The sequence below is a fragment of the Mastigoproctus giganteus genome, chromosome 4, assembly GCF_048544385.1.
Source record: "Mastigoproctus giganteus isolate SK-2022 chromosome 4, ASM4854438v1, whole genome shotgun sequence".
In the NCBI taxonomy this organism is placed as follows: domain Eukaryota; kingdom Metazoa; phylum Arthropoda; class Arachnida; order Uropygi; family Thelyphonidae; genus Mastigoproctus; species Mastigoproctus giganteus.
The window spans coordinates 2,777,702-2,804,639 of NC_143578.1; the positions used below are offsets into that span (position 1 = coordinate 2,777,702).

Genomic DNA, 26,938 nt, shown 5'->3' on the forward strand with positions numbered 1-26,938 from the left:
GACGATAAATTAAATTGGCCACTGCGCTCACTGGACGTAGTGGCCACTTCTGGACCCCTTAGATTACTATCTGGTCAAACGAACTCCGAATCAGGTTCGAATCCCGTCAGATTCGATGGGATTCGAACCTGAGTTCGAATGAGGAGAGGAATTTTTATGTCTTTTTCACAACATGGCTGAGTTAGTCGGGTGAGGGTAGCACGATCTTTTCTTCCGGAAACTGGGATTTTTCATCCAGCAAACAGCAAATCGACCACAGATCACGCGATTTACAGCCATATGGCCTAAGTTGGTGATGCACCTACAACAACAACAACAACTAGGATGCTGTTATTTTGAACAATCACTGTATGTTAAGCTATGTAAACATTTTCCAATTTGTTCATTGACTTGCTTGGTCAATGCAATGTACTTTTTATATTGTACTGCAATTTGTCTATTAAAAACGCAATGTAGTCTTTTTTTTCTATATTCCCTGGCCAAAAAATTAGAAACATTTATTCGGTATCTAATAGAACGACCTTTTTCCCGAATTACAGTTCTCACACACGTTGTGGCAGGGATCCTATTAAGGATCTGAGGAAGCCTTAACTGCAGATTTGACCATTCTTCCATCAACTGTATTGTGGTCGGTAGCAAATTGCGAAACCATACTGCCCTTTCGTACTTGTGAAACAATGAAGCATTGAAGAGTAAAGTTGGTCGTAAATGACAAAAGGAGATACCACGACCCTGTAACGGTATGAGTGGACCCACTCCGTAACAAACAGATCATACTGCGTACCATGTTACCATCTCCAACTGCTTGAGTAATGGACACGAGATATTTCTTCTTTTTAGAGCTCCATCCTCCTTTTTATTGGTGATGTTGGGTGCTGCAAAGCGAGGAGGCAACAAAATAAACAAGGGTTTAACCTTTATTTTATTTAATTGGTGTTGGCAATATCACAATGTACGATAGATGGCTCTGGTGTGGATGTATGTACGTGTATGTTTGCGTCTTTACATTTTGCATTCTTTGTTCCCCCCTTAACAAGAAGGGATGGCGATCTGTGAACTAATTATAACTCCACTGATGTGTTCAATGGCTCCTCCTCGGGGTTCACAATCGGCACCTCCCACCAACAAAGTCTCTTTTCGTTTCTGCCACAGTTCGTTAAGACTTGCACGTGTTTCGATCGGAAGGCATGCAGCGACCCCTTTCTTGTTCGTACTGCTGATTGGGCGGGCATCGGTGGATAATGGCGTGGAATCCGGTCGACGACCTCGATGAGGGGGCGCAAGTGATGAAGGTCGAGCATTCGGTAGGATGTAAGTAAACACCCCTCCTCTGGCACTCGACCTTGCCGCCGCTGCCGATCAGAAGGGGAGGGACATCTTCTTCTGTAGGAGGAATCGTCCTCCTCGTGGTCGATCGGGGAGTTGTGACAGTCGTTATGGTTGGCGTACGACGACGCGGGTATTCTGATCTCGGAGGAGACGTCGCCGGATAGGTAGTGAAGTCACGTGGGCTCGTTTGCTCCAAGTCCGGTCTTGTGACGTCGAGGACAATCGCGGGGCCTTCTTCGAAGTCCTCTTCATCGTCAGGCAGAAGAGTCTCGGAGATGGGAAATCGGTATCCCGGGCGTGAGCGACGGATCGGTGACCCAGTAGAGGGCGCTTCTGTTGTGAAGTCCTCCTCATCTTTCTCCGTCACAACCAAATACACCCTCCTGGGGGTCACAAAGTCGTTTTCGAGAACTGCTTGGGTATCGTCAGTGGGTCGAACGACTCTTCGCACCCCTACGGATTGAGCCAGTTCATATCCATTGGCTGCGTGGTTTCTTCGCCGAACTGCGACCACTCTCCTGACCCCATTCGGTGGAACAATGTTCACACTCGTCGGAATCGACCTGTCGTCAGTTTCTTCCAGGATTTCGTGGGCACCGCGCGCTCCATAGCTCGTTCGCGTGTTGGGAGCATCTGAATCTCGAGATATGACCCGGATGATGGTTCGCTGGGGAACTCCGTCCTCGCTCTGAACTTGGACCGCCCTTCCAGGTTGCACCCGGGATGGTGTTTGATAGACGAACAGAATTTCGCCATCGCTATCCAGCGGGTAGTTTCCTGTTACAGGGATTGAAGCACGTGATCGCGTTCTCGGTGGCGTTTCGTCTCGATAGATGGACAAGTCAGAGTCAGGTGTGACGTCAAGAGGAGGACTACCATGGCTGTCCTGAATATTGGGCGTTCTGGTTCGGTTGGGACTCTGGTAGACGAAGGTGAACCCATCCGTTGGGGCCTGCGGAGGTCGACTTTTGGAGGATGAGGAGGAGGAGGCAGAGGAGGAGGAAGAGGAGGGTGAACCGCGCGCAGGGGGTTTCGTCGTAGATGTCGATGTGGACGCTGTTTGGGCTCTGTGGTACTCAGTGATGGATGGTTTTCTGCTTTCTTCGGTGTCATGATCTCGTAAAGTCGCTGGCCGATAGGGGGCATTGGTGTATCCATCAGCCCTTTGTCTGTTTGAAGTGTCTGCAGTGGGTCGACGTCTTCTGTGGCTCGCTGGAGGTGAGGTGCTGGCAGCAGGAGTGGTGGTTGGTCGTCTCCTTCTGCCTCCATAGGTTTTCGACAGATCTGCGCCAGTTGATTCTGGGGTTGTTGTTGTCGGCCGGCGTCGCCGAGGGGCCACGTACTCCGGAGTTGTTGATGGAGGAGCTTTAGTAGTGATTTCACCTTTTTTGTTTTCTTGGGCATCATCTTTCTTATCTGTCAGCATTTCCTGAATTCGTTCCACTCCCCCTAGCGACTCAACCATGCGTAGCAGTTCCAGAATGTTCTGCCCACCGGAATTCAGAGCCTTGTTGATGGGTCCGTTGAGATTGGCGACGTCTTCCAGAACCTGCTGGGGTGGTCTTCGGGGTCTTGGGGTAGTAGTAGTGGTCGTGGTAGTCGTTGTGGTTGTTGGAGGTGGGGGTGGGGGTGGAGGTGGTGTGGTCGTGGTGGTGGTGGTTGTGGTACTGGTTGTCGTAGTGCGAGCAGTGGGTCGTAGTGCGAGCAGTGGGTCGTGTGCGAACCCGTTGTCGCCGAGTGGGAGTGGGTTTCCTTGGCGGTTCCGTAGGCGTCTTCACCTTGCAGGGGACGTTGTCGGGATAGTCGCACGAGTCTCGGTGGGGGTTGAAATAGAGGCCAGAAGGACATGTGAACGCGTGGGGCACAATTCCGAGGTTCGACGGTCCGCTGTCAAGACACCAGAAGTACTTGCGGCAGTCCCGCGGGTTAGTGTAGAACCCTTCGTCGGGGCACTCAAACGCCGGCCCAGGATCGGGAGTGGTCGGTGGTGCGGGTGTGCGAACAGGGTCGCTCTTCCGACGATTTCCACCTGACGTTCGTCGACTCGAGGCCTTCTGTTTCCTTTCTCCGACGCGTCTTCGTAGCGACTCCAGATCGTCTTCAAAATCCACGCGTTCCACGACTGGAGGAGGCGGAGGGGTGGTGGTGGTGGTCGTCGTCGTCGTTGTAGTAGTGGTGGTTGTCGTTGTCGGTGGATTTGTGGGGAACCGTTCGGACCTTTCGCTGGAGCTTCCTGCAATGGCGTTAGACAGTAAGGCAGCTCTTAAAGTGGTCGTTAGAGGGCTCTGATCTTCGTAGCACGAGCCACGGAAGTCGTCGTTGTCCAGCGTCCAAATCATGGCACCTCCCAACCCTTGCTCAAGGATGAAACGAGCCTGCAACGACACAACAATCATCGGCATAAGGAAACGTACACTGAGAGTATTATTATGCGAACACAAATTATATTTTTTTTTTATCTTTTTACTTGGGAAAGTTTGCATTAAATTGAATTTTTATTAGGATCATCACGAAAGGCATCTTGGTTTTTGTCAGGAATTTGAAATTCTCATCCAATGTACATTTCGTTTATTCTTAATCTATATACTATTTTATAAACTTTATATTATAATCTACAAAGGGTGGACAAAATAATGGAAATAAAAGTTACAGGTTGGCGTTGGGCCACCATTTGCTTTTAAAACAGCTTGCATTCAACGTGGAATAAATTCAAATACACCTTGAACTGTCTTTAGAGGAACACTGGACCATTCTTCATGGAGGAACATTCCAAGCTCCTTGCCCACGCTCACAGTGGCTTAAAAACGCGTAAGTGTGGTGTTGTGCAATCCAGGGAGATGCTCAGCCTCAGTTTCACGTTTCTCAAGTTAAGACAGGACAATTCTGGCTGTATGAATCGGAGCATTGTAATCTTGAAAGATGGAATCGCTTGTGGGAAACAATGTTTGGGATGAACCTGGAACCCCTTCCAGAATATCAATGTAATCATTGATATTCGGCAGTAATTCGTCCGTTCAGGGTGATGAAAGGACCTAATGTCCTCCGTTCATTCGGACTCAGCTCAGATATCAAAGGATAAAAATTGGTGTTTGCAAAATACGGCCGATCTCAAAAGCCAGTCAGAACAGTTGGCGAACTGAAAGAACAAGTGGATTCCGATGGGGAATTAATCAACAGAAGAAATGTTTGTATGCTACTTACCTTCTCAATGATGATTTCTTCATCGTCGAATCCGACCCACTGGTCGTCTTTATAAGCGTGTGGGCCCTGAAGGTTAGGATATGGGGCATCGACATCCCATTCTTCATCCAATATTTTTTGGCAGATCTGTAAAAGAATAAAAAAATCTCAATAAGATGTCAGCTAGATGCGGGGAATCGACTGATTCCGAACGAGCTTCTGCCACCTGGTGATCACTTTCTATACTTTTAATTGGACATTACTGAATTCGTATAAAAACAGTAGAGAATATTTAAAATAAAAAACATTGAGCAACAATAACTTACTTCGTAATATGCGAGATAACCCTTTTCTCTGGTGGCAGGCCCTTTTTCTCCTGGTCCTGCTGTCAGAGCCTCCAGTTCGTGGTCATCGGGGTCTTGGAGAGTGTACGACCTTCCGTAAGTGGGGACCCCCACGATGATCTTCTCGCGCGGACATTCCAGTTTCAGGTAGTATTTTACCGTCCATTCCTGGTAAACGAACATCGCGTGATTCATTTGTCAAATCATTTAGGCACAGTTCATTATGTAAATTAGCTTAACCTGTATTCAATACACGTTTAAAGGACCCCTTCCTTACCACGTTCAAGTTATTCCTCTTGTCCCACTCCGTGAGGTCGGGCAGCTTGTAAAGAGGGCTGTGGTGGTTGGTCTGGGGCTCTTCAGCTGTGTGGTAATCGTACGTCAGTATGCTCATGAAGTCCAGGTGCCTGCCAGCAGAAATCAGATGCACGTGCATTATTTTCAACGATCACATTTATCATTAAACATTCACGTCATAACTTGAAAAAAAATTCAAAAGTCGAGCGCCTGTACACTTCTAAAAAGAAGAAACTGAGTCCATTGAACCATTCTTCATGGAGGAATTTATGAATTATTTTAATTATTAATTCAATAAAATTCAGTCATGATATAACATTAATTAAATTACCGTGCATATTTTCAAAAGATTAAATCTAAATTTAACCACCATGCCATCTTTTCAATAAACCTTCATTCATTAAAATGATGGGAGGGTGGTAATGCGCAGAATGTTGAGCTGGAAAGAGAGTAGTCTTAAGTACGTGATGATTTATACAGATAAGTCCAATGCGTCTTCCAACTCCCCAACCTTCAACTGATCCACGATATGGATTTTTATAACCTCCACATCTATATGGGATCTTGTGGGACTTTTCTAGAAACATATTCTAAAAGTGGGGGCCAAACAATTTCCCAGACAATTCGCAAATCCCGAGGACTGTCCCCACGGAAAACTGGGGACGTCTTGTACAAATAGTTTCTAGTTTTAATGAAGTCTTAGGGTCCTATATTTGGAAGTAATTTAAAAATTAAATATACTAGTTAAACCTCCAAATAACGAACCTTGCCAAAAAAAAAAGTACAGTATTTATAGGATAAAAGAACATACTTGGAGATCGCTGGGACGTCATAACCCCTGTCAATGTACTGTTGGCCTGCTGGAACCGCCATTGTCAGCAATAATTTCGATCTTCCAGCTGGGGGTCGCTCTGAGTCAAAGGCATCTCGAAGTTCCTGTCAGTAAAAGAAAAATATAAATAAACAAAAATAAAAATAACAAATAAAAACAGCACACATGAAACTTTTACGATTTCACGCTCTGTGGCGTGTGAAATGGCTAGTTGCAATGTAAACACATCTTGGAAAATGCAAAAATTCCATTGGTCGTATTTAGCAGTCAAGGGCTTGAACCCCGGTTCACTCAAAGAGCGCTTGCTACTGCACTCTCACCCCTGACCACTCGGCTACATAATGAGAGAAGATACTAGATACAGCAAAGTTTTATATTAAATTTGTGCTGAAATTTTAAATTTTACACTTAATTAGCGTTTTTGATGAGTGACAAGGACATGTGGGATGGAGACAACTTACTCGTACAAGCTGAGCATATCCGAAACGATCGCCATCTGAACTTCCTTCTCTGAATCCCGGATATTCCCAGTCCAGATCCAATCCATCGAAGTTGTGCTCTCGGATGAATTTGATAGAACTGCGGACGAAACGCTGTCTCGAAGTGTGCAATTCAACGAGCTTCGAAAATCTGAAATGCGAAGGCGTCCAATATAAATCTATCTTTGGCATTCAGTTGTTGACATGGTTACAGAGAAATCAGTTGATTGAAGAATGAAACTGTACATTTTACTTTACACGCGAGTATACTCTTATATATAAAACTATATTATAATTTTAGTTTTATTATCGTACCTCTTCGAGCCCTCGTTCCATCCTCCAATGGCAATGAGGGTCTTGAGCTTCGGATTGTAGTCCTTCAGAGCCACGAACTTTCTGTAATTTCCTGGTGGAAGAATCGGAAACGAAATGTGATCAGTACCGAGGCGGCTCATGAGCAGATGCGAGCTCAAAGTCATGTCCAGTTCAGCCATGATCGGGAACACACTTACCTTGTTGGATGTCGTTGTTATTTTGTTTGTTATTTGGTTTTTTTAGGAGCATTAGCAACTAAGGCCATATTGCTCCGGGAATATGCGGTGGTCATTCCCTTGACCTTTCCGCATCCTCCGTATTTGGTGGTGACGGGCTCGAACCCCGGTCTAATCAAGAAGCGTGTGCTACGCACTGCTGCTCCTTCCCACCTGGCTACGGAGGCGCCAGGATGTCGTTGTACGAATCAAACGGCTTCAGTTCGTAGTCTTTGTTCATCCCCACGAAGGCGTAGATCAGGTGGGTGCACAGGTAGGGGTTGATGTTCTCCGGAGTAAACTTGGCGAGTCCGGGTCGATAAATGGCCCAGTTTGAATAATAGCAGACGATCTTCATGTCTTCTGGGGCTTCGCGTTTTGCTGTCGGCGTCAGCCCTTCAGTGGGGGAAAAAAAATTTGGATTAATTGGTAACACTCGAGTTCAGCCTAATTTGGCTGCTGAGGGCATAATACAGGTCCCACGACAGGAAAAATGCAAATTGTGCGCCTTGCCACACTAATTACTTTTCATTGAACTTCAGAGAACAGCTAAAGGGTACACCTAACATGTTTCTATTGCTTTAATGCTTCAAGCATTAAAGCGAATTCTTAAAAATTTCTTCTGCTGCTGCTGCCTTAGCAGGGCGGAGTATAAATGGAAATCTTATGATAATCTGCTCAGCATTTCTTAAAAATTACAACCCACAGATAATTCCAATGCGTCTTCAAACTCCCCATCCTTCAAATCATCCACAATATGGATTTTTATAACCTCCACATCTATATGGAATCGCCAGAACTCATGGAATTATGACGTTTTATTATTATTATTATCAGTTTTTTTTTTTTTATTTATCTGTTTTTTTTTTTTTTTTTATACAGGATTGCTGATCTTCCGCATATCGCCCCAGATGATATTAGATAAGAAAGCTACAAAGTGTGCGCATGTTTTAGGCGGGCCCCTTTTCGTGATTGAGATTCTGAGAATCTAGTGGGAATGACCCCCGGGGTATAGTAACCCAGTCATTACAGCATCATTATTTACATAGATTAAAATGTCCCGAGGTAACGACTTGTCACTTTTATGCACTATGTAGTTGCTAGATGGAAAAGAACGATAGACTAGAGCTCCCCCCCCCCCCCAACTTATGAAGCCATTGTATCAGTAAAGCGAACACCCAGCCTTAGGACAAAAGGTTTAAAAGTAAGAATAAGTTACAGGGCTCGGCCAAATCAAAGTAGATGCCAATCAGACATGTGGTACAGTAACCAGTTCCCAGAAGCGAGTTTTCAGAATAACTCAAAAGAGAGAGAGAGAGAGAGAGAGAGAGAGAGAGATAGCCTACATTAAGACCACAATTTGAGTGCAACTTTTCCAGGATGACTTTTGGGAAACCGCCCTTGAATTCTAGGAGCAACGTGCAATCTAAGTTTCTAATGGCCTGGGTCGGAATCATATAAGCTAAACAAGCTACAGCTTAGGGCCTCACACTACAAGGGGACCTCTTTAAAAAGTCCTTTTTTAATATTGTCACAGGTTCTCTCTTTCTCTAATTTTTTTTAGAGAAAGAGAAAAGGGCCGCATACATGTTATAGCTTAGGGGTCACAACAAGTTGAAATCCAGCCCTGCTAATGGCATTGTGTACACTAGCAATGCTTAACCTTTCAGATGCCCTAAGGACCAACTTTAAATTGAACAAATTTATTTTACGCTCGTTTGAAAAAGTTTATTTCAATAATAATTTCAAATAACTTCTCTGTGAGCTCCATTTTAGTTGTTTAAGTTCATTTGAATTCTTAAATTTTTAGTAATAAAAGTGGCGAAAAGTTTATAATTGGAAATATTTTACTTTAGAAATTATGCAAATTTTTTGCATATTTTATGAAATTATTTAACGTTTCTAAAATATAATTTGCTATATAAATAAACAGGATAAATGGTTCCAATGACCAGCTAATAATACCCACCATTTTTAATAAATCGATAAAATCTTCATTCAATGCTTATTTTAAACCTGGCTCATTATCGATTGGAACTAATTTTCCCCAGCAGATGGCGCTTTAAATTGTATCCATCAAATAATAAATATTTGAACTGAAATTTAACGGTGATAAATAGTAGTAGTAGTAGTAGTAGTAGTAGTGGCGGCACGTGATGCAAGAAAGCAAATGTAGGAGCTTATGCAGCATCAGCCAAAAAAAAAAAAAAAAAATCACACCATTCCCTCCAAATGCCTGTCCAGTTCCTCCTTAAATTTATTCAACCTATCAACTTCCACAACGACAGATGGAAGTTTGTTCCAGCAATTAACCACCCGCTGGCTAAAGGCAAATTTCCGCACATCTATTCTACATCTGTCTTTTCTTAATTTGAACTTATGTCCCCGTAGGTTCGTAAACTGAACAAGTGGAAGGATCCCATCAGAATTCAGCGTGCTCAACCCATTCAAGGCCTTATAGACCTCAATCAGATCACCGCGCAGGTGCCTAGTCTCCAGCCACTGCAATTTGCAGAACTTAAGCCTCTCTTGGTAAGAGGATCCCTTCATTCCCCTCACCATTCGTGTTGCTCTTCTCTGTACACGCTCAAGCAAATCTACATCCTTCCTAAAATGAGGCCTCCAGACCTGTACGCAGTACTCAAGGCGCGGCCTGACCATTGCCTTATACAGAGGGACAATCACCTCCTTTTCCCTGCTAGCAAAATTCCTATATATCATTGACAAAACCCCATGACCTGCCCTAGCAGCCTGTCTGCATTGCTCAGAAAACTTCATATCTGACTGCACAATTACTCCCAGGTCTTTTTCATTTTCTACCACCTTAAGTGTAGTACCACACAGTTGGTACGTTTCTCTGGGGTTACTTCTACCCATATGCAGTACTTTGCATTTGTCAAGGTCAAACCTCAGTTGCCACTTCTTAGCCCATCTGCCCAAATTATCTAGATCCTGTTGCAGTAGCACACTGCCATGACTGTCATTAACAACCCTGCCAACCTTTGTGTCATCTGCAAACTTCGACATTAAGCCTGATATACCTTCATCAATATCATTGATAAATACACAAAACAACAGTGGACCCAACACCGAACCCTGTGGGACTCCACTAATAACATTAGTCCACGAAGAGCAGCACCCATTGATTACCACCCTCTGTCTTCTCCCACTTAACCATCCTTTTATCCATTGTAGCAACTTACCCTTAATACCATTCTGCTCTAATTTGTACAGTAGTCTTCCATGCGCGACAGTGTCAAAAGCTTTCCTGAAATCCAAGTATATGATATCAAAATTATTTTTTGCATCCAGTTCCTTTGTGACCACATCATAATAACCAATCAAATTTGTCAGACAAGACTTTCCCTTAACAAACCCATGCTGTGTCTGAATTATTGCTGCAGTCTTGTCTAGATGATCCTGCAATGCATCTTTAACCAGTTACTCCATTATTTTACCCGGAACAGAAGTTAAACTAACTGGTCTGTAATTACTCGTATCACCCTTCGATCCACCTTTGTGAATTGGGGATACATTTGCACATCTCCAGTCAGTGGGAACCTCCCCTGAGTTCAAGGATGCTCTCATAATTATGGCTAAGGGTTTGCTTAGTTGCTTTGCGGCCTCCTTTAAAATAACTGGATAGATTCCATCCACCCCAGGTGCCTTTCTTATGTTTAACTTCAACAATTTCTCCTCCACTTTGCTCTCAGTTATTACAAAATCATTAAGCACCCTGCTACAATTTGACAACCTTCTTCCATTTTCAAACTGTAATAATTCCTCACGTGTGAATGTAGATGCAAAATACTCATTCAGTTTGTTTGCTATCTGAGCAGGATCGTCAACACTCGAACCATCGATGTCAAGTGGACCAATCATATTCAGCCCCTTCCTTTTAGAGTTTATATAAGTAAAGAAATCCTTGCTGTTTTTCTTAGCATCTTTTGCCAAAGATTTCTCGTAATCCGCCTTTGCCTGCCGAACCTCCTTTGTGACCTGATTACAGACTAGCTTATATCTGCTACAGGCTTCTGCGTCGCCTGATAATTTATATGCATCCCATGCATTTTTCTTCTCTGTCACGAGTCTCATTAGTTCATTTGATAACCATTTAGGCCTAAACCTTGAACAATATTTCTTAATCGGTATGAAAAGTCTAGTAGCTTCCACGATTAATTCCTTGAATGCTTCCCACTTAGAATTTACTGTTTGTAACATCGTCAGTTGATCCCACTGTACAGAATTTAAAAACTGTCTGAGACCACTGTACTCCCCTTTACGGAAGCAAAAACCCTTTCCTTTACCCCTGACGGTAGTTACCTCTTTGAGTAAATCCCACTTCAGCACACTGTGATCGCTGCCACCTAGTGGTTCCTTTATCTGCAAATTCTTAATACACGAATGATCACTGCTGATAACCAGATCAAGAATGTTACTTTCTCTGGTTGCCTCTCGAACATGCTGCTCCAGAAAACAATCATCCAATAAATCCACAAAAGTCTGACTAGTGTGTGAGTGCCCAACCCACAAGTTCCAGTCAATATCTGGGAAGTTAAAATCCCCCATTATAAGACATTCTGATTTACTAGCCCACTCTATTTCTCTGTACAATTGTTCATTGTACTCTTTCAAGTCATTAGGCCTATAACACACTCCTACTCTTATTTTTCCTTTCGCAGTGCTTATCTCACACCAAACTGACTCAACAGAGCACTGTTCATCTATATTAACTGGGTGCACTTCCTTTGATTTTATGTTTTTCTTAATTAACAGCATAACACCCCCTCCCTTTCTGTCCTGTCTATCCTTTCTGTACACATCGTACTCCCCAAATTCCCGTTCTGCATTCCTTATATCTTTGTGACACCACGTCTCTGCTATCCCAACAATATCCGCCTTTGATGTCTTGACCAACACTTCAAATTCATCAAATTTATTTACTATATTTCTAGCATTGGTATACATGCAAGTATACATGCACCTATTCCTATTCCCAGCCACTCTAACACATCCCATATACCCAACTATTCCATGATGACTGCCATCCGTCCCTGAAACCCCCAACACCCCTCGCTCCAGGTCGCTTCTTATTCTAATAGAAGTTGTGCAAGAATCACCTTCACCTCTGCCTGCGGTTGCTGTTAAACTATTAGTCCTTATATCCCCCCAAACTAGCAGTTTTCCGACCCACCTAACACTGCCTCAGAATTGGTTTCATTCGCTGGTTAATCTATAAAATAAAGACACTAAACCCAAAGGACCTTTAAATAAATTTGTTTAAATAAATAAAATAATATAAAACGTTTGATAGTTGTAATAAAAGCGAGAATAAAATAAATACTGCACATGTTTATTCTCAGTGTAAAAGATAGATGGCGCACGAGTATGTAATATAATATAAGCAGATATAATATACGCACAAATTGCATATACTGTACATTATTTATAGAATAAAAAAATTTAGAGAATAAGACGTTATATTATGTACAAGATATACATTTGTAAAGTACAACTGAATGTACTTCACAAAATATATATTTTCATATTACTGTACTGATGTTACTGTACTGTGGTTTGAGTTTGTTTATCTTTGTAATTTCAAGAAGTACTACACAAACAATTTTTAAAACGAGTAGCATTTTTAAACGATCAGATAATAATTTAATAAATTTAATGATTTTGCTGAGAAGTAGACTTTATAAATACGATTATCAGTATTCATCGAATCTTCAGAAACTTCGATGAAACCAGAAATCGTTTCATCAATGAGGAATTCAGAAATGGTGTCGAAAAATTAAGCAAATCACACGAGTGAGTGCTTTGCGAACAAGGTGTGTGGAAAATTAGATTTCTTCAGCCTAAGACTGGGAGGACTTCCGTTTGCTAATTGGAGATAACAAAACCATTGAGGCGACGATCACCCACCTGTAACCGATTGTTACTGGAATCGAGATCGGCACGGATTAATGAGTAGAGTGTGCCGAGATTAACAAGCTTGCAGACTGCGCTGTCCTCGAGGAAGAAAACAACTTAAACTGGGTCACCAGTTACTTGCACGTGGCTCGGCTGGTTTCGATAAAGTGAAGACCCCCAAGAAATCCGGTTTTGACATGCTTGGAATTTAAGACAGTGGAAAGTCGGCCCGATGACGACAGAATGTGAAAACAGCAAAGGATGGCGAATGGAGCGACGAAAATTTCTTTCGGAAAGTGTAAGGATGGGTTGAATATGTGTGCTTTAATTTACTCCAAGAGAGTTTAAGAAAGACATCGCAACAAATGGGTTGATGTCTATAGAATTTGCGCTGCGATGACTGAAGTCATATGGCTCAACACAGACAAAGATGTAGCCCGAGCTTTATCTGCGCTGAGAATGTCCATACGCCAATGACGCTCACCAAACTTCCCGTCGAAAACATTTCTCTCAAGACACTAATTTTGTTTTCTTTTGTGTTTTTCACTGCCTGCAGGTTGTAAGACAACAGTTCGCAGTCGGTATTTTGAACTCATTGAAGAATAGGTCTTGTGGTAATGCCGCGACTGTTACTCTGAGTTTACTGCCATTAACCCGATGATTAACCCTAATGCGGAACATAACTAATAGTGCATAAATTTATGTATTTGTGGCCCTTTCTTTCCTTTTAGTTTCATTCTCAATTCAGAGTAATTAGTCGTGTGACTGTATAGAGCAGGTCATATGCTGTCTGACCTGCGTCTGCGCTAAGAAATTAAGCATTCAGGCGAAGCCATTGGAGGGTGTTCCCAAAAAAAACCAAAAGTCCCATTTAGGAGGTGAAACTCCTTTTATGTAATAGAAAGTGAGAACATTTATTACATTGACCTGTCCGGAATTCGTTGAATTTATGTCGAGTTTTTCTATCTTAAACTGGACATCAAACCTACCTCTATCAATGTTGCAGTGTGTGTGTGTTTGATGGCTCGAAAATGAAAATTTTCAAGGAAAAGTGAAATCTCAGTAAAGAGATTCCAATTAAGGCAAGATTGCAGAACATCCGAGATCTATTTTATTGATTCAAATTACTTTTAAAACAAGTTCAGACATGGTCCGTTTAGCAGGAAACCTAGTAAGAAAAACAGGTGTTAAAAATTGTCCCTTCTAATGTAACATTAGAAGAGATAATTCTATTCAGCAATTATTCAAGTCATTTACAAAATGCCAGAATTGTACTTAAACTCGTAGCAGAATGAATTTTATGCCATCCAGCGTACCTAATTATTTACACTGCTCGACAAAATTAACAGTACAAAATGTTTTCATGCATATATTACCGTGAACAATGTCGCCGAAGGCGAATATTTGATGTAATATCAAAGTGAAGACTTCGTCACTAGCGAGAATACTCGCCCTAGCCTCTGCCTGGGTGTCTCCTTCCCTTATCAGACTAATATTTCTTTCCTTAATTCAGCCTCACCTCACCTATGGAATCATCTCATGGTGTACCATGTCAAGAAAACCTTGCGATAATCAACTCCATTCTCAATCGATGTCTTCATTCAATTTTAGGCTTTCCCTGGAATGTATCAGTGAGCTCGAGATACAAGGAAGCGCGACTCAGCATCCACCAACTGCTACAGAAAACTGTGGCGGTCTTTATCTACAATGCATTGAAAATTCCAAACTTTCCTTCTTCTTCAGATCCTTCTTCATAACCATAGAAGAAGAAGGAAAAATATCGTGCAATCTAAGAAATGAAGCAAACCTGAAGCTTCCGCTTTTCAGAAAAGCCATAGGACAGAAAAATATAAAATACAGAGGCGCTAAAACCTGGAATAATCTTCCTGAAAATTTCGAAAATGCCACTTTACTAAACCGGTTCAAGAAAACTGATAACTGAACACATCACCAGGAATGTCTGATTCAAATCACTTTCCACTCGATTGATGAACTTTAAAAACATAGAGGAAATGCATTACCAATTTGGAAATTATATAAATAAGTTAAAGGAATAGATGCCAAAAAAGCTCGTAACTCTATGCAATCGTTTCATCATTTTTGATTTCATAATTCTAATTGTAAAAGTGTTCACAATGTAATTGTAAGTACTGTTGTAGGTTGGTTTTCAAAGGTTTCCAAATTGTAATGTACAAACATGTCCGATTTATTTATGATTTATCTGTGAAATAATATCTATACAATTTCATAACTGTATGTTTTTATTGTTATTCATATCTTTTTCAAAGAAACACCCCCTAAAAAGCCTTTGCCTTATGTGTTCTCCCTCCCGTTTTGCTGTTACCTCCAACAAATGTAACATAAAATAGGGATAAATAAATTATTATTATTATTATTAATATGCATCCTGACATGCAAATTCAGTATCCAATAAAAATCGATCTACTACCTTACAGAGCTGAAAATTATTCATGCCTATGAAAACACGGGTTGCGACCACATAACTTCATCCCCGTTTTTTGGTTTGCACTAACTCCAGTACTCAAGATAGCAAGTCATCGTCCTTTAAATGATTCTTTGAGATGATGGGCCGTTGGACGACTCGAAGCTGAGTAGTCACAGGAAGAGGTGGCACATTGGTATCGTCACGGTCTTCCCCACACCGGATGGAAAATTCTCCGGTTCGAATCCCGTCGATGGTGCGGGGAACTTTTATGGGCTTTTTTTTTTCACTCCGTGGCTGAGTTAGTCGGTCATAGGGGTTTTTCGTGAAGCAAAGTAGGCAAATCTACCAGAGGACACGAACAATTTTCAGACACAATACACACGAAGAATGGTACCCAACAGGAGCAAAGGGAAAACCAGGAAGACAACAACAAAGATAGACAGATGAAATTCATGAGTTTGTGGGTAGTAAATGGATGGCCATTGCACAAAACAGAAGGAACTGGAAAGTTGCTGGAGAGGCCTTCATCCTGCAGTGGATTGAAAATGGCTGATGATGATGATGATGTTGTTTCCCCATTTCATTGTTATTGTACACCACCATACCAAATTTTGTTCCGCTTCAATGCAAGCTGCAGGAGTCACAGCACGTTCTCTCCCTGTTCGAGATAAAAGTTAATTTTGTCGAGCAGTGTATAAAAAAGCAGCTGATTTAAGGAGTGTACTTTTCATATTTGGTATTCTCCATCAGGTGTGTTCTCTATAATTGGCTGCGCGCTCGATACTCCAATAGGGATAACCAAGCTGCGATTGCCTACAGCCGGCAACTGTGTTCAATACATCAGCCTGCAGGGGATTTGACATCCTGTCGTAGTAAACAGAGCGAAGAGAAGACTCAAAGGAAACAAGTAGACGTAATTAGAACGAGGAACAGCTGTCAGAAAGCTATAAAACTTTGAGAAGGTAAATGCGGATGTCCAAGACGTCCGAAGACCTCTGGTAGACTTTTAACACCCCTAATTGCGCCTTAGCGGTATGAAGATAGTGTTGGAACCCTCTCTAAAACTTCAAACTGGAGTTTAAAGAGATCAAGAGAGTTCGATGCACATTAATAGTGTTATTGTTTAGTATTTATAAACGATATACCAACGTCTCATGGCTTCAAGGCAACTGAGGCACTAATGCGTCGATATATTGTCTCTAAACTATGGTCAGTTTTGCTGTTATGAGGGATGAAAATTATGGGTTTCTGTAAGGATCTGAAGCCGATGGAAATAATAAAAGCACCACTCATGATCAATGATTTCATCAATTTAAAATATGTGAATTAACGATCAACAATTGGACTGTGATTGCGGGCATTATTTTATTATTCATCCATTTTAGAAGGATTCTCTTTGAATTATTTCTGTTAGCAATATGATAGCAGTTTGGTCGAAAAGAATGTGCTAGTTACAGTAGATATAAATATTAATATAACATAATGTAAATATGAATATCTTTATTATTTCATTGTAAATACTGTCAAAAGCATATATCCTGTAAATAATCTGACACTGATTCCATTTTATTGTTGGCTCTGGGGGATGAGCCCGAACTTCGATGTGGGTCCCGTTCCCCCAAGGCTATTGTCCACCAACCAATGTAAAACCCCTGGCATTGCTGCTGTGAAGGGTCTATTGTATATACCACGTTTGTATACAATAAAGATTATATATATAGATTTGTCATATTAAGGAATCTATAGCCCCCCATATGCAAATCGTGGCTCCAAGGCGATAAAAATTACCTCTTGAGCTCCCAAAACAGAAGGGGCATTAACTTTCAATGGCGGTATGTTTTTCCTTAGGCAACAAATGAACTTGTTGTACAGTTTCTGGAAGGGTTTAAGATTTCATAATATGCCCCTCGTGGCCAGAGGCGTTGTAGTTCCATTTGTGTGTTAATGAGAATATAATTAATATAGTTTCTAAATAACTTGACTTTGGCACAGATTACTGGTTTTTCGAAGTCTGAAAGGTCTTTGATTCCTTTTTTAATTCGGGTTGATTCTGAGGAAAAAGGGTTGCAAATGCAATTGGAATGTAATCATTTTAATAAATACTATCACTCTTGGAAAAACACAAATGAACACGTGTGGACCTGTCTTTTGCCCCAGTCACCAAAGTTTCATAGCAGGCAGCAGAACTTTGCGTCCTTCAGTGCAGTTGTCAATTCGGCAGTAGAAAAGAGGGATATATTGGCCGCGATTGATCTGTTCGATCAGATTCAGATCTGGATTCAAAGTGAGCTCACTAGATAATCTGGGTTTTCTGAAAGAAAGTCTTTATATTACCGGTTCTACAGGATGGAGCATTATCCGGATGGAAAGAACATGGACGTTCCCCCTGCAAACTTTCCATAGACCCATCAGAGTGTACGCACCATGGAATTGTCTTAGATGCTAGTAAACTACTCGACACTGACTAGCATCCATTGAACAATGTCTAGCGTTCAATGGATGCTGGTCCCATGATACCGTTTTTTGGTGTGTGTGTGTGTGTGTGTGTGTGTGTGTGTGTGTGTGTGTGTGTGTCATGCTCGTGAACAGTAGCTCTACCATGAAAAGAATTTATTCTTTCCAACTCCCTCCGACCGAAGAACGTGACCAAATTTCCTGTGAACATTTGACACTCCAGCATAATATTTCTCAATGACTTCATTCGACAATTCTTACCATCAGTTTCTTTTCACCGACCTGATCGTTTTCACACACCTACATTGCCACGTTTCTTCCATTATTTCCGTACTGGCACCCGTTGAATTTGGGAGGTTCAAACGCGTGGCTGTTGAAGGATTGATGAATTACCGATATGGCATCTGACGAATAAGCGTCACACGCCAAGGGTCCTTACCGCGACTCAATTCTGCTTGCTTTTGGTATCACTGCATTCGTCTCATTCCATAATTCACTTGAAAAAGGGCGCCCGAGTACTTTTCGTCGGGCAGCATATCCCTTTTAAGCATCAAAGAGGTATGTGACTTGTCTTACCTGCAAGTGTTTCCAGTGCCAACAGGAGGAGCGCCCACAGAACAACGGAAAGCATCTGAAAGTAAAAAAAAAAAAAAAAAAAAAAAACAATATATTATTATAATAATTTATTGTTCAACAACTCACAAAATATGCTCTCTAAATAACGAATTCGAACAGCATTACAATTTTAAGTGCATTTCAAGACATAAAGACAATACCACAGGTCCACTTTCACCAGCTTGAGAACAATAGGAATTCCCAACAATGGAACTCGGCAATTGCAAAGTGTTTCTATAAGACATGAACAACTGGCGCGTGCATGCATGCGGACTTACTGGCGCGAAACAAAAGTAATACAGTATTATGTCTCGCGCTAGGACAATAGACTGCATCATTGCTAGAAATAGGAGGGCTGTCCTGGCGGGGATAGGTGGAGTAGGCCTGGTAACAAAAAGGGGTCTGTCGGGCATTCTGCCATAGTCCCAATGAAAGTGAGGATCTCGGCAATTTTCAATTGGTGTTGATCCGTTATTACCCCGATATAATAAACAATCGCCAGGAAAAGACTATTCTGGACACGAATTTCCATCGCGTGCAATCTGGCACCCACAGCGTAGAAAAACATCCCTCAAACCCTTCATGGCCGAATAGTTTCGCCTACGCGACCTCACGCGCTGTTTTTTTCTCTAACTACCGGTTGGGCGTGTGGAAAGAAAGAGCAGGTGAGAGAGAGAGAGAGAGAGAAAGAGAGGTTAGCAAGCTCGAGGAATCCAGATAGACGTTCCTGGCTGACGTACTCAAGTAATCCTTGGCATTTATAATGACCGGATCAGGAAAGCACGAACAAAGGTCTACCTCATTCGCCTGGAGGAGGGGGGGGATAATGAACTGACACCATCTGACGTAGAATATGCACAAGAATGATTGCAGACTGTCGTTATTTTTAAATTCGTTTCTGGAGTAGACATTTATTGGTTCTAATCTGCCATTTCCTCCTCCACGCGCAGCCAAACAGGGTCAGAGGACGTTGTTCGCTTCAGCATTAGAAGTTTGTTGTTTGCAAGGGAAATGACACGCTTTGTTTCAGAAGCCGTCATTACTCCAGAAAGGGGTCAAAGCTGCGAACAGTCCCTAAGGAACTCTGTGCACTTGAGTGTTGTGTACAGGCGTTCCTCGCGGATGTGGTTTTGTTTCCTTAAAATTTTCCTTTAATAGCAAACTCGCTTAATACGACAGTCAATTTCGGTACGCCTTCGGACAGAATTCGGGGCTGCTCACCACACGAACTGGGCAGTCGCAACACCTCATCTAAACAAGATATACTGCGTGTCCAAATATTAAAAACTACTAGGAAGTGGTTGCCAACAAGAAGTGATAAAGTAGGTAAACTTAGCTGTTTAAATGTGCGTAATGAATTGACTGGACTACTTCTTCAATAAATCGTCCTTTTATTTAATAAGAGAACCTTAGTAAATTAATAAGAGGAGTTTACCTCAATATAGTACGTGGAACACTTTCGGAAGTGTTCCACGTACTATATTGAGGTAAACTCCTCTTATTAATTTACTAATATTATCATCAACGTAGAACATATTGAGTATTACAGCTCTGATTCATATTATTTAATAAGAGAACAGAAATAACCTTGCGGTCACGTGTGGGATCACAGTTCAGCACGTTTCTCAATCAAAACGTTAGGCTACGTCTGAGAAAGGAGTTCCTTTGACAGTCAAAAGTACCATTTACCTCTCGCTTTGCTTACAATCTCCTTTCTTCCACAGTGAGGGAAATACTTGAGTTTGAATCCCGTTGAAGCAGAAGAAATTTGTATTGTCTTTTTTTTTTTTTTTTTTTTTTTTCACACCATGAATTTCACACCTAGTTCGTCGAGAATCGAGAGCGTTGTGTGGTTTTTTACAACAGAAATTCGAGTTTTTCATTCATCAAAAATAGACAAAAACCAAACTTAAAATGCGTGAAATTTATACAGACACTATTCTGAGGTTTTGGTGTTGTAGTTGTAGTTTGGTGTTGCCTTGGTGCTTGATCTTAAAACACCAGAACCCACCATTCAATTATTTCAAATTAAACTGGGAAAGCCTGAACTTAGAGTCGCCCCATCTGGTTGCTTAGAATCAGGACAATTAACGTTTGTTGATTGTTCTGATAATTCCATGATGAAACTGCAGTACTGCATTCTCAGAAACAAAATGATGATCGAAGTTAAGACCTCATCAAAACTTGACTACCCTATAAACAGAAGTATTACGTGAATGCAGAAAGAATCATAGTCGTCAGTGAAAGTGTCTCAGTTAGTGGAATAACAACAGGGCAGCATGGGTGATAAAATGCCACTAACTTCCTCACGATCAAACTTTAAGGATTGGTTTTTCATTTCGTGGCTGATTTAGTCGCTCTTGGGCGAAAAACCCTAGTGAAATCCGGAAACTTGTGTTTTTGGTCCCGCAAAACAGACAAACTACTGGAGAGCACAGATAATTTATGAACATAATACACATGGGTATACGAGATTTGTCTGTTTGTGTAAAATCATATCGTTCAAGCTTACGTAAAATTTGATAATTTGATAATTTATTTATCCCTATTTGTGTTACAATTGTTGGGAGATAACAGCAAGAAGGGAGGGAGAACACATAAGCCAGAGGCTTTTTAGGGGGTGTTCCCTTTGAAAAAGATAACAATAAAAACAGATACATCATGAATCGGACATGTTTCTACATTCCATTACCGAGACTACGTAAACCAACCACACATGTCGCGTGGTTAACAACAGTACTTATAATTACATTGTGAGTACTTTTACAATAACAAGTATGAAAGAAAAATTATGAAATAATTGCCTAGAATGTTGCAATTTATGGCAGCTATTCCTTCAACTTGTTTACACAATTTCCCAACTGGTATGCATTGTGGAAAGTTCAGGAGTTGAGTGGAAGGTGATTTAGATCAGACCTCCCTGGTGATGTGTTCAGTCAGGAGCTTCTTGAACTTGTTTAGTGAAATGGCATTTTTGATGTTTTCAGGAAGATTATTCCAGGTTTTTGCGCCTCTGTATTTTATATTTTTCTGGCCTATGGCTTTTCTGAAAAGCGGAACCTTCACGTTCGCTTCATTTCTTAAATTATATCTTATTCCTTCTTCTTCTATTGTTATAAAAAAGGATCTGAAGAGAGGAGGAAAGTTTGGTGTTTTCAAAGCATTGTAGACAAAGACCGCTTCAGCTTTTTGTATCAGTTGGTAGATGCTTAAGAGTCTCGCTTCCTTATATCTCGAAGTCACCGATGCATTCCAGGGAAGGCCCAAAATTGAACGAACACATCGATTGACAATTGAATTGATTCTCGTAAGGTTATATTGACTGGTCGTACCCCATGAGATGATTCCATATGTGAAGTGAGGCTGTATTAAGGAAAGGAATACTAGTCTGAGAAGGGAAGGAGGTACCCAGGCAGAGGCTCGGGCGAGTATTCCTGCTAGTGACGAAGTTTTCTTTCGTAAGGTGATCATTTGTTTATCCCAACTCAGCTTGTCATCTATCCAGATTCCTAGAAACTTGGTATCATTCACCCTTTCCAGTTGTTTTCCTTTGTATGTTATTTCGAAATCAATATTCAATGGTTTATTTTTCGTCCTAAACACCATATATTTGGATTTTTCTGGGTTTAGTATCAGCTGATTCTTTTGAAGCCAACTATGCATTTCAGAGAGCAGGGCAGAGATCTTGCATTGAAGTTGGTTAGGGTCTTTATCAGTGATTAGAATGGAAATGTCATCGGCATACTCTACTAGGTGGGAAGATGGAAGATGAGAGAGAAATTCATTAATGTAAAGAACAAATAGGATCGGTCCGAGAAGTGAGCCTTGAGGTACTCCCCTAGAGAAATAAGAAATGTCTGAAAAAGACTGGTTTGTTTTAACGACAAATGGCCTATCACTAAGGTAGTCTTCAAGGAGAAGGTCAATTTTTCCTCTCAAGCCAAGATTGTTGAGCTTGTTGAGTAGGATATTATGATTTATGCAGTCAAAAGCTTTTGATAGGTCTAGAAACAGTGCTATTGCATAGTGACCCTTTTCAAGACAGTCCGTGATCCTGGAGCAGAAGTCAACAATTGCCAGGTCAGTGGATCTTTTTGAACGATAAGCGTACTGTTGTTGATGGATAAGCTGATTGACTTCCAGGAAGCCCATGAGTCTGCCGTGAAGAATTTTTTCGAATAATTTTGCAAAAACTGAGAGTAGAGCTATTGGACGAAAATTGTTGATAGAGTTACAATTTTTCCCCTTAGGAACAGGAACAATGACTGCTTTTTTGAATTGAGAAGGGAATTTACCAGATTGAACGGAAAGATTGTAAATATACTTCAGTGGTGTTAGAATTGAGTTAAGGACCTTTTTCAGCAGAGCAGGAGATATTTCATCAAAGCCAGGGGCTCCCTTTTCTTTTAATTGATGTCCTGCTTCTAAAATCTCTTGATCTGAGAGCGGAGCGAGGAAAAAAGAGCTCCTCATTGAGTGCTTGACAGATTCTTTCGTTGCATTATCTCTAGAGTGAACTTCGTCTTTAAAAAGGTTATTCACGCTTGAGATAAAGTGATTACGGAATGCTGCGGCTTTTTCCTGGTCATCCGAAATGAGTGCCTCGTTCTCAACTATATCTCCAACGTAGCTCTGTGGTTTCGTTTTTCTTCCAGGTAGTAGCTTGTCCAAGACTGCCCACTTTTCCTTGCTTGTAATGACGCATTTAAGTTGGGAACTATAATATTTCCTTTTCTCCGACCTAATACTGTCGGTGACTTTGTTTCTGTACGTTGTGTATTTGTTTTTATCCTCCTCCTTTCCTGTTTCTCTAGCAATTCTTGCAAGTTTGTCCCTTTTCTTTAGCATGTTACAAATTTTGTTTGACATAAATGGGCATAATTTCCATCTTGGCTTAGTGGTCTTTTTATTCCCTGGGATCCTGATGTATGACGCGCATTTTTCGTAACTATTTAGGATATGCTCAAAGAAGAAGTTCGTCGCAATTTCAGGATCATCTGTAGCAGCCACTCTGCTACAGATGATCCTGAAATAGAAAAGGAAATAGAATCAAAGACTTTTGATTCTATTTCCACACACACACTTCAAAACATAACCCACACACATACATCCATTCTCGTATTTAATGCTTGCGAGCGATTGACTTGAGGTTACTTTTTTTTTTTTTTTTTTTTTATGAAAACCCCAAACACGAAAGGTATCGAAACCTATAGTACTTAGTACCGTGCATGGGTTGAAGGAGAAGTATGGGGGGAAGCGGGTGCCAGAAACTTCGCTCTAGAGACTAAACATGGGTTTCACCACTTCAAGCCTCCAATAAGCAAAGTGGTGGTATTTCACCGGTTGATGAAAGTCATCTACCACCTACCCTGAGATTAGCGAAGTGACACCTGCTGGATCTGTTAGATGGACAGAAGGAGTCCCCTAAATGCATAGCAGGGGTGCTTGCAACAACAACAGGGCACTTGCCTTTTTAAAGAAAGTATTGTAATGTAAACTCTCCAAAAAGCTTCTTTCATTATTCACTTCTAAAGCCAAGATGACCTATTCCAAAAGTTCAGTCGCATTTCTCGTACACGAGCAGGTGTGGAAAGAAATTAGGACGCACAATAAAGAGAAAGTTTAACCACGAACACCTTCGAACACCTTTTCACGAAGTATTCACTATTGATTATAAATCGGCTTCACGTACAAATGAAACAAACGATGCACGAATATTCAGATAAAACTCGTAATCCGAACCAATACGCGTGTCTAAAGATGACATCACAGCCCGTGATCTCGCATTGGCCACACGGCCTAGCGGCCAAACGAGTTTTTAAAGAAACAAAATTTTACATCGTGTCTGCTCACTAAAAGACCTGGCACCGAGTTAAGTGACCCCTCTGGAAATAAATCAAGCAGCCCGGGTGCCGTAATTATTGTCCCCTCTATTTCACTCTCCTTCTACAAAGGGGCCGACGCTGTTAAGGCAGAACACAAGGCTGTCACAGCAGAGGCTACCGGGTGGACATTTTTATCCTTGACACAGCGTTCCGTGGCAGTTCGAACGTGGTCTGACTTGTCAGTTGTTTTGGAGTCAGTGGGCTTCGTAACTCGTTGTCACTGCTGATGACAGCCATAAAGGACAAAAACACATTGAGCATCAGAATTCTTGCTCTACAAACCTAAATAGAGAAATAACACACGTGGTGTGCTGATGTCTCTTTAAAAAAATTTTTCTGTAGGCGGTTCTTCGCAGCCGTTTTGTGCTACTCTAAATACTCATCTTGTGCGCCTATTCCCATCAATTCACTTCCATTGCTTCTATGTGAAGAATTCGTGTTGCTTTAAAGAGAGCGGGTCAAGCACGATATAGCATCAAGGGAAGGAGAGAACTGTACGTTTAAGTGTTTTGCTTCTCAGAGAGGGCTTGTTTTTTAAATGGAGGTTTTACTAGATGGAGGGGAAAACCTGCATATGTATATGTTGGAGATGAAGTTACCCTTGTCCTCCATTGTAAATGAGAGTCAGTGCTGAATGGATTCGCTGTTTCTGTGCATGCTCGCTCCCACACTGGGTCAAGTGTTTCATTAAAAAGCAGATCGCATCCGCTTTTGCAAAATCAAGAGATCTCCCACACTGGTTTTAAAGAATGACTCCACTGCGACCGGGACAATGAACCGATCTGTGCAATAACACTGTTAATAAAATAATCGCGAGTCATAAAATGTTTCATCGGTGGTTTTTCCCCTTTAAAATTGTTCCTTCAAAGCTGTGTGATCCCAATGTCCATGACTTAATTTCTATTTACAATTTTGGCATAAGTAAATAAAGCCATAAGATGTTAGTATATTCCGTTTGTTCTGGGTGTATTTTTTGGTTCAGCTGTCTGATTTTCGGGATGAAAAACCTCGAGTTTCTGGTAGTAAAAACACGTAACCTTCTCCAACACTGATTAACTTAGCCATGTTGCAAAATCAGGAGACTCGCACATTGGCTTGAATTGAATTTTTCCACTGCGACCGGGACAATTAACCGATCTGCATTATGAAATAATTGCGAATCATAAAATGTTTCATCCTCCCTTCAATAAGGATTCGAACCCGGATCTTAGCCTTATGACCATAAGTAAAATCCTGCTGCAAACACCGGTAGCAGAAACTTTCTATGAAATGTTTGCAATGTACAGTTTTGCATACTTTCAATTCTTCCTTCAAAAAGTACGAGTCTATGTCATATTCATATCTCGCACCCTCAACAAACCATTACTGACGTAGGATGACCTTTCCTTCCGCCTTATGGACAACTGCAGCATCCTCCCTATAACTGTAAGCATACAGCTGGCGGTCGCGACCTCCTGATTCCTTCAGAGCAGATGTTTACATCTTCCCTGTCCTTCTGCGGAAAGCACGCATCTCTCGATCTGATTTAATTAACCTTGACACAGTTGTAGATGATATTCCCATTTCCCTGGTCATCACCTTTTGTTTGTGGGGAGAATTTCGACGATTTCGGTTACTACCAGCCTTCACCACGACTGCAGTTCCGGGTGTATGTGGGCAATTGGCTCTACAGCGATCATCTATTTTCTCTGTGTAATTTGTACCTTTTTAATGGTGCCGTAGATAAATTGTCTACTAATTGCTAATTGGTGGTTAGACTCCAGCCTGCTTTGTGCAGTGCTATAACAGTTTCTCGGTTTTCTTGATTACCCCACGCCATGTTACTCGTTACAAGGAGAGCAACGTAATTACTATTAATTATTTTGGTGAACCTTATCAAAAAAAAAAAATTAGGAGTTGGCTTTTGCTCATTTATTTCGTCACTTATGAATGTTTCCGGTTGTGTTCTTATACACCAAATATTTGACGATGACAATCCATGGTGGCAGCCATGTTAAATGACTGCTGCAGCAACACCACCTATGGGGAGAGGTCATTATTATAAGAGGCAAGAAGACCGTACGGTGCATAGGTACGGTCATGAGAAGGGCGTAGATTCAAGTTGAGGAAGGATGATTGCAGGATAGATGTGTGAAGATTGCCTTCAGCCAGAAGGTGGTTGATTGCTGGAATAGCCCTCCATCTTTTGTTGTGGAAGTGGAACTGGATAGGTTGAATAAATTCAAAGAAAAATAGATAAATCCTTGGTCTTACATTTACGAAAGTACTGATGCTTTACAAAATATCCTGTCTGTTTTTATACATAACCTTGGCTTCCTAATTCATGATCACAAACGCGTGTACATGGCAGTGTTGCCGCTACTTATTTGGACCAATATGGCGAGATTATTTTTCATCATTATAGCCACGTATTCGCCCTTACGTGATAAAGACACAGAAACGTCGATATTTCCTCTAGCCATATGGTCTGAAAAAAATAAATAATAAATAAAGTTCATATAAAAAATAAATAAATAAAATTCGCGAAATCTTGAAGCTTACATAACCGGATATTAATTATTCTGAAATTGAGGTTCATTTATCATAGCTTCAGCAATCTTCTGGGAATTTTTCTTTGGGCTGTCCCAATGC

At 41.3% G+C, this 26,938-nt stretch overlaps 1 protein-coding gene across 1 annotated transcript in view; it reads right to left on the bottom strand.

Moving 5' to 3' along the window:
* Window positions 1-899: 899 nt before the first annotated feature.
* The window catches only part of LOC150086336 (uncharacterized), an 80,451-nt gene continuing 54,412 nt past the window's right edge, over window positions 900-26,938 (bottom strand). The window contains 10 exon segments of the mRNA XM_090371277.1: window positions 900-3,009; window positions 3,062-3,704; window positions 4,531-4,656; window positions 4,836-5,021; window positions 5,131-5,260; window positions 5,962-6,086; window positions 6,444-6,612; window positions 6,777-6,867; window positions 7,166-7,387; window positions 18,384-18,438. Coding sequence (XP_090227403.1) covers window positions 1,157-3,009; window positions 3,062-3,704; window positions 4,531-4,656; window positions 4,836-5,021; window positions 5,131-5,260; window positions 5,962-6,086; window positions 6,444-6,612; window positions 6,777-6,867; window positions 7,166-7,387; window positions 18,384-18,438 — 3,600 coding nt within the window. The 3' untranslated portion in view covers window positions 900-1,156.